Below are 15131 nucleotides of genomic sequence, written 5' to 3'. Positions count from 1 at the left end.
TTTGTTTTTAATGTAGACCTTACTCGCAGCAGTTTAGTCCAACTCAGGGAACTCACGCAGGGTATACCCTGCTAATTGAATAGGTCCAGCGCAGCAATTAGCTAATTGAATTCCCCCAAAGACTGATGGTTTACTAAACAATAACTACCAAGTAAAAACATCAATGTACCAAGATCTTTTACTGCTTTATGACCAGCGGCATTTCATACCTTACCATCCTGGCAAAAATTCACATTTATGTAGAGTGCTAAAAAAAATTTTTTTTTTTTAAATAACTAGTTAATATAATGCCCTGGTTAATTTTATCATTTTGTTTATGCATGGATAAAACGCTTTCCTTTTCTCGTAGTTCATAAGGGATATTGGTGACAGATTAGTATGATGGGTATAGACGGGTCCAAAGGAGCCAATGCACTTGAAATTTCTTAAACTGGGTGTGCTGGCTCCTCCCCTCTATGCCCCCTCCCACAGGCAGTATAGGTAAACAGTGCCCGAAGGAGAAATTACATACTTGAGAGAAGGAACATACCACAATAAGTGTGGCGAGATTTACACACCAGCACACCATAACATAACCGGGCCAGTAACAGCTGGCAATAGAAACAGCTGAACAGGTAACACCGAACAGAGAACCTGCAGAAAGTCACTGCACAGAGGCGGGCGCCCAATATCCCTTATGGACTACAAGAAAAGGATTTACCGGTAGGTATTAAAAGCCTATTTTCTCTAGCATCCATAAGGGATATTGGGGACAGATTAGTACGATGGGGATGTCCCAAAGCTTCCAGAATGGGCAGGAACGTGCGGAGACAGCTGTAGCACCGCCTGCCCAAACTGGGTATCCTCTTTGGCCAGGGCATCAAACTTGTAGAACTTCACAAAGGTGTTCTTCCCCAACCAGGTAGCAGCTCGGCATAGTTGCAAGGCCGAGACTCCCTGGGCAGCCGCCCAGGAAGAGCCCACTGCTCTTGTGGGCCTTCAGAGACTTAGGAACAGGTAAGGCTGCCGACATATAGGCCTGTTGGATAGTAAGCCGAATCCAATGAGCAATGGACTGCTTCGAAGCAGGACTACCCTTTTTCTGCGCATCAAACAGCACAAACAAGGAATCCATCTTTCTGATCCAAGCCATCCTCTTGACATAGATCTTCAAGACTTCTGCCCCTCCAATGCCTCCGGAGGGGCAGAAGAGCCAGAACTGGATGGAATCACAAGAGGTTGATTCAAGTGAAATGCGGAGACCACCTTCGGCAGGAACTGCTGCCTTGTCCTGAGCTCCACTTTGTCCTCGTAAAAGACTAAGTATGAACTTTAACAGGATAAGACCCTCAATTCTGAGACACGTCTGGCAGAAGCCAGGGCCAGTAACATCACCGTCTTCCACGTGAGGTATTTGTCTTCTACAGTCATCAGAGGTTCAAACCAGGAGGACTGTAGAAAGCATAACACCACATCCAAATCCCAAGGCGCCGTAGGTGGCACAAACGGAGGTTGTATGTGAAGCACCCCTTGCAAGAAGCTCTGAACTTCTGGCAGGATAACTAACTTCTTCTGGAAGAAGACGGAAAGAGCTAAAATCTGGACCTTAATGGATCCAAGACGTAAGCCTCTATCCACTCCAGACTGTAGGAAACGAAGGAACCTTCCCAAGTGGAATTCTGCAGATAGATATGTGCGGTCCTCGCACTAAGAGACATATCTTCTCCAGATATGATGATCGTGTTTTGACATCACAGGTTTTCTGGCTTGCACCATAGTGGCAATTACCTTTTTGGAAAGCCCTTTGTGAGCTAAGATGTTCCGCTCAACTTCCATGCCGTCAAACGAAGCCGCCGTGAGTCCTGGTAGACTAACAGTCCTTGCTGAAGATCCCTTCTTAGTGGCAGAGGCCCAGGGTCTTCTAGGGACATGTCCAGAAGAGCCACGTACCACGCTCTCCGGGGCCAATCCGGTGCAATCAAGATTGCTTGTACTCCGTGATGTCTGATCCGCTTGAGCACCCTTGGGGTTAACGGAATCGGAGGAAATAGGTAGACCAGCTGGTAAGGCCAAGGTGATGTCAGCACATCCACTGCACTCGCCTGAAGGTCTCTGGTTCGCGAGCAGTAGCAGCGAAGTTTCTTGTTGAGGCGAGACGCAATCATGTCGATCTGTGGGCATCCCCACCTGTCGACGATCTGTTGAAACATCAGAGGGTGTAATCCCCGCTCCCCCGGCTGCTTCCCAGTTGTCCACTCCCGGAATGAAAATTGCGGACAGTGCTCTTGCATTTCTTTCCGCCCAGAGAAGTATTTTGGACGCTTCTCGCATGCAGGCCTTGCTTTTTGTCCCTCCTTGTCGATTGATGTACGCCACTGCCGTGGCGTTGTCCGACTGAACCTGGGCCGTCTGATCCCGGAGTAGAGGAGAGGCCTGAATCATAGCATTGTAGATAGCCCTACGTTCCAGTATGTTGAGCGGAAGTAGTGCCTCTTGGGCAGACCACCTGCCCTGATATTGCACCCCCGGGTGACAGCTCCCCATCCTCTCAGACACGCATCCGTTGTGAGGAGTATCCAATCTTGAATCCCGAAGCATCGACCCTCCACTAGGCTGGAAGACTAGCCACCACAGGAGTGAAATCCTGGCCTGGGGTGACAGCCGAATCATCCGATGCATCTGAAGATGGGAACCAGACCACTTGTTCAGGATGTCCAATTGGTAGGGTCTGGCATGGAACCTTCCAAACTATCGCCTCGTATGAGGACACCATCTTTCCCAACAATTTTCTGCAAAGATGAATGGAAACTCTAGCAGGTTGGAGAACCATGCGAACCATTTCCTGAAGTGTTCTCACTTTGTCCTCTGGGAGGAACACTCTCTGAGCTACAGTATCCAGTATCAGTCCCAGGAGCTGTTGAGACGGCACCAGATGGGACTTCTGTAAATTGAGAATCCATCCGTGATGAGACAGAAGTTGAATAATGCGATATATATGGAGCAGTAGAAGCTCCCTGGAACTCGCTTTTATCAGAAGATCGTCCAGGTAAGGGACAACGTTGACCCCCTGGACTCGGCGTTGAAACATAATTTCCACCATCACCTACATGAACACCCTCAGAGCTGTAGACCGGCCGAAGGTTAACGCCTGAAACCGGTAGTGATTGCTCAGTAGGGCAAACCGCAGATAGGCCTGATGAGGCCAAATTGGGATATGGGGGTAAGCGTCCTTGATATTCAGGGACACTAGGAATTCTTGGTGCTCCAGGCCTGCAATCACCGCTCTCAAAGATTCCATCTTGAATTTGAAAACCTTCAGGTAAGGATTCAAGGACTTGAGATTCAAAATGGGTCTCACAGACACGTCTGGTTATGGCAGACTGAAGTAGTAACCTTGTCCTTGTAGTAGCAGGGGTACTGGAACAATAACCTGGGACTGGACCAACTTGTCGATGGCTAGTAGTAGCGTAACACGCATATTTTGCAAAGCTGGTAAGCTTGATTTGAGAAATCGTTGGGGAGAACCAGTCGAACTCCAGCTTGTAACCCTCAGAGATACAGTCCCTTACCCAGGCATCTTGGCAGGAACCGTCCCAGATGTGGCTGTAGTGACATAACCGAGCTCCCACCACGAGATCCCCTAGGGGGTGGGTGGGCACCATCATGCCGAAGTCTTTGTGGAAGCTGAACTAGTGCTCTGTTCTTGAGAACCGGCAACGGCTGGTTTCCTAGGCTTACCTCTGGAGCCTCTAGCTGCGCTGGCTCTAAATCGAAATCTAGGGGCCCGAAAGGACTGAGCAGATGGTCCCGGGTAGGCATGCCTAGCAGGCGGAGCCCCTGAAGGGAGAAACGTGGATTTCCCAGCAGTAGCTTTGGAGATCCATTAGTCCAACTCACCTCTGAAGAGCCATTCCCCTGTGAAGGGAAGAGATTACACATTGCGTTTGGAGTCAGCGTCTGCAATCCACTGACGCAACCATATGGCTCTGCGTGCAGACACAGCCATAGCAGTGGTCCTAGCATTAATATTGCCAATCTCTTTAAGGGAGTCACAGAGGACTTTTGCCGTGTCCTGAATGTGTTTTAGGAAAGTTACAGTAGTAACTAAGGTCATATCACCCGAAATTTGAGTAGCCCACGTATGAATTGCATGTGTCATACAGCAACCTGCAATGACCGATCTTTGAGCTAAACCTGCAGCAGTGTAGATACATTTCACAGTGGTCTCAATTTTCCTATACCTCGGGTCCTTTACCGTAAGAGAGACTGAGACGTCTACTGCTGGAGATTCTTCACAGAATTTCCTGCCTTCAGGGGCAAAGGGGAAGGTATGCAAAAACCTGATTTTTTATCTGGATTTTTCCAGGCTAATTTAAATAAACCATCCAATTCCTTGGAATCAGGAAATGTGACTGTCAGTTTGTCTTGTGGAGGAAAAACGACTGCTGATTAGTAGCGTCCTCCAGGGGGAACTGTAACACATCCCGTAAAGCCAATATGAGGGGGGTTCAATACCTTGTGTAGGGGTGGAATAACCATTAATGGGATCCACATCATCCCCATAATCCTGTACATCATCATCAGTATCTGAAAGGATTGCAGGTAAAGCATTTTTGTCCACCTGTAGTAGACATGGGGGGATGGGGAACATCAGCCTTGGCAGCTAGGTTAGCTACTGCTTGTCGCAATTCTTGTGTTTTATTGGCAGTGTGTTGAGATGACATATCAGACATCATAGTTTTGATAGCCCCCAGCCAGGAAGGCACTGGACTTCCCCCCCCCCCCCCCCCTTCCCCCCCATTGTTATCAGCATTTTGTGATGACTGACTACACTGCTCACATGATATGGAGCCATATGAAATAGGGGAGAATCTGGCATTACATACACTGCATAACTTCTGTTTCACCATTATGAAATACAGATACAATACACATACAACACAGACTGATTACAATACAAGCCTGCCCTAATGCATGTGAGAGGAGACACAGTAGAGAGGACCCCAGCGCACCCAACGCGTTTGAGATAGAATGTGTGTGGTGCAAATAGCGCTGCTACCTAGATAAGAAGACTAATATTTAAGAAATATGAATACAACAGTCAGTCAGAGTCAAAGTTCAAAAACACTTCCCCTGTTTAGGGGGGCTGCTAAAAGGGTCCTCTTGGATGGACTCTATTTCAAAAGTCCAGGTAGGTAAAATATACAAAGTGGTAGAACCTAGCGCCTTCTGTGTAAGACGAATTCCAAGTGCAAATTAAATATTAATATGCGTACCGCATCCCGTGTGTATATCCGGCATGTAGTAAAAACCGTGTTTCTCCTGATGCCGATCTTCTAGCTTTCCCACTGACTCCGTAGATGGACCGTAAGGAAATTAGAAAAGCGAAAGATAGTGTAATATTGGCAACATGTAAAGAGGTGTGCCTATATCAAAATTTCCGATGTGATTAGTGGTTATGCCTTTAGTTAAATAGTACACCCAGTGTCACATTAGCCAACCAAATGGTGTGCCCACCGCCTAGGGTAGTATAAAAATAAGTACCCCTCAGGACTCGTGATGCTTGCATGTAGAAATGTCTTTGGGATATTCTTCTCCAGTGAATATGCCTGTGTGCAGCTGGCTGGTGCGGACTTGGAGGCTGCAATAGAAATCTCTCTTCTGGTCAACAACAGTCCCTCTGCCCCCGGTGTCAGCTGTGAGAGCGCTGGGGCCCCACTACAGGCTGTCAGGCTGGGACATATCTTACCTCTGAGGAAGGGGGGGGGGGGGGGGGGGGGGAGGAGGGGGAGGCTACAGGGATCAGCTCCTTGCTGCCAGTGTTTGGCTGCTGCTGCTCTTTGCTGCTAGTGGGGAATCTGGAGCCTGATCCGTGTCACTTTGCTGGAACTTCCAGACTCCCTCTAGAGGAAATACTACCCAGTATTACCCAATACTTTCCTCTGCACACAGGCATAGTCACTGGTCTGAGGTTGTCCTTAAGGAGTATCCTAAATGACATCAGCAAGTGCCTGTGAAACGGAGGCCGGCTGCAGGTCCCCATCATGAACCATGGGAGAAGAATATCCCAAAGACATTTCTACATGCAAGCATCACGAGTCCTGAGGGTACTTATTTTTATACTACCCTAGGCGGTGGGCACACCATTTGGTTGGCTAATGTGACACGGGGTGTACTATTTAACTAAAGGCATAACCACTAATCACATCGGAAATTTTGATATAGGCACACCTCTTTACATGTTGGCAATATTACACTATCTTTCGCTTTTCTAATTTCCTTACGGTCCATCTACGGAGTCAGTGGGAAAGCTAGATCGGCATCAGGAGAAACACGGTTTTTACTACATGCCTGAAATACATATGGGATGCGGTACGCATATTGGAGATAATTCCAAATTGATTGCAGCAGGAATTTCTTTAGCAGTTAGGCAACACCATGTGCACTGCAGGGGGGCAGATATAACATGTGCAGAGAGAGATAGATTTGGGTGTGGTGAGTTCAATCTGCAATCTAAATTGCAGTGTAAAAATAAAGCAGACAGTATTTACCCTGCACAGAAACAAAATAACCCACCCAAATCTAACTCTCTCTGCAGATGTTCTATCTGCCCCCCCCCCCCCCCCCCCCCTGCAGTGCACATGGTTTTGCCCAACCGCTAAAAAATTTCCTGCTGCGATCAACTTGGAATTACCCCCATTATTATTTAATTTGCACTTGGAATTCGTCTAACACAGAAGGCGCTGGGTTCTACGTGTGTGTGTGTGTGTATATGTGTGTGTATATGTGTATGTGTATGTGTATATATATATATATATATATATATATATATATATATATATATTCTATATAATCTATATTTCTCTATCGTCCTAAGTGGATGCTGGGGTTCCTGAAAGGACCATGGGGAATAGCGGCTCCGCAGGAGACAGGGCACAAAAAAGTAAAGCTTTACTAGGTCAGGTGGTGTGCACTGGCTCCTCCCCCTATGACCCTCCTCCAGACTCCAGTTAGATTTTGTGCCCGAACGAGAAGGGTGCAATCTAGGTGGCTCTCCTAAAGAGCTGCTTAGAGAAAGTTTAGTTTAGGTTTTTTTCTTTACAGTGAGTCCTGCTGGCAACAGGATCACTGCAACGTGGGACTTAGGGGGAAAGTAGTAAACTCACCTGCATGCAGAGTGGATTTGCTGCTTGGCTACTGGACACCATTAGCTCCAGAGGGATCGAACACAGGCCCAGCCGTGGAGTCCGGTCCCGGAGCCGCGCCGCCGACCCCCTTGCAGATGCTGAAGCGTGAAGAGGTCCGGAAACCGGCGGCTGAAGACTCCTCAGTCTTCATAAGGTAGCGCACAGCACTGCAGCTGTGCGCCATTTTCCTCTCAGCACACTTCACTGGGCAGTCACTGAGGGTGCAGAGCGCTGGGGGGGGGCGCTCTGAGAGGCAAATATAAACCTTATACAAGGCTAAAAATACCTCACATATAGCCCATAGGGGCTATATGGAGATATTTAACCCCTGCCTGACTGGAAAAATAGCGGGAGAAGAACCCGCCGAAAAAGGGGCGGGGCCTATCTCCTCAGCACACGGCGCCATTTTCTGTCACAGCTCCGCTGGTCAGAACGGCTCCCAGGTCTCTCCCCTGCACTGCACTACAGAAACAGGGTAAAACAGAGAGGGGGGGCACATTAATGGCTATATATATATATATTAAAGCAGCTATAAGGGAGCACTTAATATAAGGATATCCCTTGTATATATAGCGCTTTGTGGTGTGTGCTGGCAGACTCTCCCTCTGTCTCCCCAAAAGGGCTAGTGGGTCCTGTCTTCATTAGAGCATTCCCTGTGAGTTTGCGGTGTGTGTCGGTACGTGGTGTCGACATGTATGAGGACGATATTGGTGTGGAGGCGGAGCAATTGCCAAATATGCAGATGTCACCCCCCAGGGGGTCGACACCAGAATGGATGCCTTTATTTGTGGAATTACGTGATGGTTTATCTTCCCTTAAACAGTCAGTTGAGGACATGAGGCGGCCGGACAATCAATTAATGCCTGTCCAGGCGCCTCAAACACCGTCAGGGGCTGTAAAACGCCCTTTGCCTCAGTCGGTCGACACAGACCCAGACACGGGCACTGATTCCAGTGACGACGGTAGAAATTCAAACGTATTTTCCAGTAGGGCCACACGTTATATGATTTTGGCAATGAAGGAGACGTTACATTTAGCTGATACTACAGATACCGTAAAACAGGGTATTATGTATGGTGTGAAAAAACTACAAACAGTTTTTCCTGAATCAGAAGAATTAAATGACGTGTGTGATGAAGCGTGGGTTGCTCCTGATAAAAAGTTGATAATTTCAAAAAAGTTATTGGCATTATACCCTTTCCCGCCAGAGGTTAGGGCGCGCTGGGAAACACCCCCTAAGGTGGACAAGGCGCTCACACGCTTATCCAAACAAGTGGCGTTACCCTCTCCTGAGACGGCCGCACTTAAGGATCCATCAGATAGAAAGATGGAAGTTATTCAAAAGAATATATACACACATGCAGGTGTTATACTACGACCAGCTATAGCAACTGCCTGGATGTGCAGTGCTGGAGTAGTTTGGTCAGAATCCCTGATTGAAAATATTGATACCCTAGATAGGGACAATGTTTTACTGTCGTTAGAACAAATAAAGGATGCATTTATCTATATGCGTGATGCACAGAGGGATATTTGCACACTGGCATCTCGGGTGAGTGCTATGTCCATTTCAGCCAGAAGAGCCTTATGGACACGACAGTGGACAGGCGATGCGGATTCAAAACGTCACATGGAGGTTTTGCCGTATAAAGGGGAGGAGTTATTTGGAGTTGGTCTATCAGACTTGGTGGCCACGGCTACTGCCGGGAAATCCACTTTTTTACCTCAAGTCACTCCCCAACAGAGAAAGGCACCGACCTTTCAACCGCAGCCTTTTCGCTCCTACAAAAATAAGAGAGCAAAGGGCTTGTCGTACCTGCCACGAGGCAGAGGAAGAGGGAAGAGACACCAACAGGCAGCTCCTTCCCAGGAACAGAAGCCCTCCCCGGCTCCTGCAAAAACCTCAGCATGACGCTGGGGCCTCTCAAGCGGACTCGGGGACAGTGGGGGGCCGTCTCAAAAATTACAGCGCGCAGTGGGCTCACTCGCAGGTAGACCCCTGGATCCTGCAGATAATATCTCAGGGGTACAGGTTGGAATTAGAGACGGATCCTCCTCATCGTTTCCTGAAGTCTGCCTTACCAACCGTCTCTTCCGAAAGGGAGAGGGTGTTGGAAGCCATTCACAAGCTGTACGCTCAGCAGGTGATAGTCAAAGTACCCCTATTACAACAAGGAAAGGGGTATTATTCCACTCTATTTGTGGTACCGAAGCCGGATGGCTCGGTAAGGCCTATTCTAAATCTGAAGTCCTTGAACCTCTACATAAAAAAGTTCAAGTTCAAGATGGAGTCACTCAGAGCAGTGATAGCGAACCTGGAAGAAGGGGACTTTATGGTATCCTTGGACATCAAGGATGCGTATCTACACGTTCCGATTTACCCCGCACACCAGGGGTACCTCAGGTTCATTGTTCAAAACTGTCACTATCAGTTTCAGACGCTGCCGTTCGGATTGTCCACGGCGCCTCGGGTCTTTACCAAGGTAATGGCCGAGATGATGATTCTTCTTCGAAGAAAAGGCGTATTAGTTATCCCATACTTGGACGATCTCCTAATAAGGGCAAGGTCCAGAGAACAGCTGGAGACAGCTTTAGCACTATCTCAAGAGGTGCTAAGACAACACGGGTGGATTCTGAATATTCCAAAATCCCATTTAATCCCGACAACTCGTCTGCTGTTCCTAGGAATGATTCTGGACACGGTTCAGAAAAAGGTTTTCCTTCCAGAGGAAAAAGCCAAGGAGTTATCCGATCTGGTCAGGAACCTCCTAAAACCAGGAAAAGTGTCAGTACATCAATGCACAAGAGTCCTGGGAAAAATGGTGGCTTCTTACGAAGCAATTCCATTCGGCAGATTCCATGCAAGAATATTCCAAAGGGATCTGTTGGACAAATGGTCAGGGTCGCATCTGCAGATGCACCTGCGAATAACCCTGTCACCAAAGACAAGGGTGTCACTTCTGTGGTGGTTGCAGAAGGCTCACCTATTAGAAGGCCGCAGATTCGGCATTCAGGATTGGATCCTGGTGACCACGGACGCCAGCCTGAGAGGCTGGGGAGCAGTCACACAAGGAAGAAACTTCCAGGGAGTGTGGTCGAGCCTGGAAAAGTCTCTTCACATAAACATTCTGGAACTAAGAGCAATCTACAATGCTCTAAGCCAGGCGGAACTTCTCCTGCAAGGAAAGCCGGTGTTGATTCAGTCGGACAACATCACGGCGGTCGCCCATGTAAACAGGCAGGGCGGCACAAGAAGCAGGAGTGCAATGGCAGAAGCTGCCAAGATTCTTCGCTGGGCGGAGAATCACGTGATAGCACTGTCAGCAGTGTTCATCCCGGGCGTGGACAACTGGGAAGCAGACTTCCTCAGCAGACACGATCTTCATCCGGGAGAGTGGGGTCTACATCCAGAAGTCTTCAACATGTTAATAGACCGTTGGGAAAGACCAATTGTAGACATGATGGCGTCTCGCCTCAACAAGAAACTGGACAAATATTGCGCCAGGTCAAGAGATCCACAGGCAATAGCTGTGGACGCACTGGTAACTCCTTGGGTGTACCAGTCAGTGTATGTGTTTCCTCCTCTGCCGCTCATACCAAAGGTATTGAAGATCATACGGCAAAGAAGAGTAAGAACAATACTAGTGGTTCCGGATTGGCCGAGAAGGACTTGGTATCCGGAACTTCAAGAGATGCTCACGGACGAACCGTGGCCTCTACCTCTGAGAAGGGACCTGCTACAGCAGGGTCCCTGTCTTTTTCAAGACTTACCGCGGCTGCGTTTGACGGCATGGCGGTTGAACGCCAGATCCTAAAAGGGAAAGGCATTCCAGAAGAAGTCATTCCTACCTTGATTAAGGCACGGAAGGAAGTCACCGTGAAACATTATCACCGCATTTGGCGAAAATATGTAGCGTGGTGCGAGGATCGGAGGGTTCCGACGGAGGAATTCCAACTGGGTCGTTTCCTACATTTCCTGCAATCAGGATTATCTATGGGTCTCAAATTGGGATCCATTAAGGTTCAAATTTCGGCCCTGTCAATATTCTTCCAAAAAGAATTGGCCTCTGTCCCTGAGGTCCAGACTTTTGTCAAGGGAGTACTGCATATACAGCCTCCTGTGGTGCCTCCGGTGGCACCGTGGGATCTAAATGTAGTTTTAGATTTCCTCAAATCCCATTGGTTTGAACCATTGAAAAAGGTGGATTTGAAATATCTCACATTGAAAGTGACTATGTTACTAGCCCTGGCCTCTGCCAGGAGAGTATCTGAATTGGCGGCTTTATCTTATAAAAGTCCTTATCTAATCTTCCATTCGGATAGGGCAGAACTGCGGACTCGTCCGCATTTTCTCCCTAAAGTGGTATCAGCATTTCATCTGAACCAACCTATTGTGGTGCCTGCGGCCACTAGCGACTTGGAGGACTCCAAAGTGTTGGACGTTGTCAGAGCCTTAAAAATATACATTGCAAGGACGGCTGGAGTCAGAAAATCTGACTCGCTGTTTATATTGTATGCACCCAACAAGTTGGGCGCACCTGCTTCTAAGCAGTCGATTGCTCGTTGGATTTGTAACACAATTCAACTTGCACATTCTGTGGCAGGCCTGCCACAGCCTAAAACTGTAAAAGCCCACTCCACAAGGAAGGTGGGCTCATCTTGGGCGGCTGCCCGAGGGGTCTCGGCATTACAACTCTGCCGAGCAGCTACGTGGTCGGGGGAGAACACGTTTGTAAAATTTTACAAATTTGATACCCTGGCAAAGGAGGACCTGGAGTTCTCTCATTCGGTGCTGCAGAGTCATCCGCACTCTCCCGCCCGTTTGGGAGCTTTGGTATAATCCCCATGGTCCTTTCAGGAACCCCAGCATCCACTTAGGACGATAGAGAAAATAAGAATTTACTTACCGATAATTCTATTTCTCGGAGTCCGTAGTGGATGCTGGGCGCCCATCCCAAGTGCGGATTATCTGCAATACTTGTACATAGTTATTGTTAACTAATTCGGGTTATTGTTAAGGAGCCATCTTTAAGAGGCCCTTTCTGTTGTCATACTGTTAACTGGGTTTAGATCACAAGTTGTACGGTGTGATTGGTGTGGCTGGTATGAGTCTTACCCGGGATTCAAAATGCCTCCCTTATTGTGTATGCTCGTCCGGGCACAGTACCTAACTGGAGTCTGGAGGAGGGTCATAGGGGGAGGAGCCAGTGCACACCACCTGACCTAGTAAAGCTTTACTTTTTTGTGCCCTGTCTCCTGCGGAGCCGCTATTCCCCATGGTCCTTTCAGGAACCCCAGCATCCACTACGGACTCCGAGAAATAGAATTATCGGTAAGTAAATTCTTATTATATCTATCTATCAGTGATACGGTCTATAAACTGTGTACCAATAGCAGATCTCACCCTCTACACCCGGTACCAGTGATTCTGTGAACGTGTGGAGGAGCTGTATGAGGCTGCTGCTGCTGCTTATGCAGAGGTAGGCGACAAAATGCAGCTGAGCCCGCTCTGATGTAGCTCCGCCCCCCGTAATGGCACCAGAGCTACTAATAATGTTTTTACTGGCCATGTCTCCCACACCATTTGTAGACTCACATAAATGTTTGGTACAATAACGCCAGCCAGTCTCACGCAGGGGCTCCAGCGGGTCCCCCCCAGGAGGGACCCGTGCGCCTCTGCAGCACAATGAACTGGGGTACCCCCCTAGCGGGGCCACCCGTTTTGTACTCACCTGTCAGGAGCCAGCTGTCGGTGCAGCATCAGGAAACCCCAGATAAGCCGCCGCTCGTGCCGGCTTATCAGGGCTAATAGGGTAGCACCCGGCGGGACAAAGAACCCTGGTAAATTACCAGGCTAATTGGATATCCCCCTAAGTCTGGATCGTGGACCCCCCAAGAGGGAGAATATGTGTTGGCATGCCGGCGGTCGGGATCCTGGCGCCGGTATGCTGTTTGCCGGGATCCCGGCCAGCGGCATACTGAAGACCACCCGCCAAAATAATTACCTTAAATGCATTTTCCTTTGCAAAGTTTAGAAGAAGGTCTCTTCGTTCACGAGTAGTATTTGTAGCATCGAATACCTGTAGCAAGAAACAAAAATACTGGAATTAAAATTTTATGTTTTGCAGGAATTTAAAAAATAAGTTATGCCATTATTATTTTACAAAATACACTCAGCCACTTTATTTGGTATACCTGTTCACTCGATCGTTAATTAAAATATCTAAATCTGCCAACCAAATGGCTTCGGCTCAGTGAATAAACACATGCAGGCATAGTCTAGACCACATTTCAGCCTGCCCTGTCAGTTTTAGCATGCCCTAATAGCAAAACTTTAGCAGGGCATACTGCTATGTGTAGTTCCACAGCAGCTGGAGGGCTGCATGCTGAACACCCCAGGTCTAGAGGTTTAGCTGTTGTTCAGGCCAAACACCAGGATGGGAATAAATGGAATCTAAGTGACTTTGACTGTGGCATGTGTCACAACACTGGCTTTTGCAGATTCGAACTGGGATCCTCTGGGTTAACTTATTAGAAGGAGTAGGAATGAAGGTGGGAGCCTTGCTAATAATTCTACTCATGGAACCAGACTACCACTTATGGATGTCTAGATACCCTGAGAAGAGACTGAGCACAGGTATGGTCTGTGGATGTACTGCGTATCACTGAAGTAGGAGACTGAAACAGGTGCAGGAATAGATGCAGGGTAGCACTCAATGTAGACTGGAGCAGATGCAGACACACTAGTGAATCAGCAGCCATGCAGAACAGAGTCAAATGCTAAATGCACTAGTAAATGCAAAATCAGTCAGTCAATGGGATGAGGTCATGTGACCATGCCGATGCAGGGATCCCAAGCACTCAAAATGCTGGCAGCCGGAATGTCGACCCAAAGGCTCTATTTCCACTCGTGGGTGTCCATGACACCCACAGAGTGGGAACAGAACCTGTGGCGAGCACAGCGAGCCACCAAGCCCGCTGCATAGAGAGCGCAGCGAACCCGCAAGGGTCTTTGTTGCGCTCCCCACCCCCCGGCATTCTGCTGCCGGGATCCCATGGTCGGTATGCTGACCTCCGGGATCCCGAACGCCAGTCTCCCGGCCCCAAACCCCCCCCAGGTAAGAGGAGACTGCACTAGCAATGCAGGTGAATAAAACAGGTGCAGATAATTATAGCACTGCTTGGAGATCTGCAGCTTGAACAAACACAGAGGGGAAGGTGTATTATAGTGACACCGACCGTGCCACTGTAGCTATTCCTTCTTTGCCTCTTTACTGAGGCGAAGCAAGAAACAGTAACACCGATATGTATTAACATCTCACTGTCAGAGATGGGGAGTGAAAACTCCCCCCTCAGGCAATGCCTGTCAGACCCCCACAGCACATCAGCCTACCGCTGACACACTCTCTCACCCGTGGCCAGCTCCAGTGGACATGCACGGATCTCCCGTGCAGCCTGGCACCGCCAGCTGCCGCGTTCAGGGACAGAGCTGTCCCTGCTGTGGTGAATAGGCAATGACACCTGCAACTGTGAAAATTGATAGCTGCAGGTGTAAGAATGGTCAGTGCCCTGCATATCAAGGCGCACTACTAGATAGCAGCGTCGATATAGACAGGTGTACATAGTGCCCCTATCATGTAGCACACACCGCCACATTAATTCCTGGGGGAGGGTAGTGGTATCAGCACACGTACTGTGCGCTGATACCACTTTCCCCCCATATCGACTCATCATACATCCACCCCAATGTGCGGTTTAGCAATGATGAGACCTTTTAACAAAGACAAGTGCTGAATCCTGTAGAAGTACTGACGACTTAAGTGAACAACACAGGTTGCTTGTCCTGGCAAAGGACAGAACACAAGTAGAGGTTTAAGTAAGGCGCCCACACTGCAGATAGGCTGAACACATCATGTGGACTAGTGTTGTTGGTACCTGGTTGGGGAAGCCAGGCATGTGATTGCA

The 15131-nt window shown here is 48.5% G+C and overlaps 1 protein-coding gene across 4 annotated transcripts in view; it reads right to left on the bottom strand.

The window, feature by feature from the left end:
• Positions 1-15131, bottom strand: part of PFKFB2 (6-phosphofructo-2-kinase/fructose-2,6-biphosphatase 2) — a 248721-nt gene that overhangs the window by 147481 nt on the left and 86109 nt on the right. For all 4 annotated transcript variants that reach the window (XM_063955191.1, XM_063955189.1, XM_063955188.1 and 1 more), the window contains one exon: positions 13172-13246. In XM_063955191.1, coding sequence (XP_063811261.1) covers positions 13172-13246 — 75 coding nt within the window. The remainder of the gene's footprint in view (positions 1-13171; positions 13247-15131) is intronic.

The sequence above is a fragment of the Pseudophryne corroboree genome, chromosome 2 (genome assembly GCF_028390025.1).
Source record: "Pseudophryne corroboree isolate aPseCor3 chromosome 2, aPseCor3.hap2, whole genome shotgun sequence".
NCBI lineage: Eukaryota > Metazoa > Chordata > Amphibia > Anura > Myobatrachidae > Pseudophryne > Pseudophryne corroboree.
Note: the sequence above shows the minus strand (reverse complement) of the source record. Positions and strands in the feature narration are given on the sequence as shown.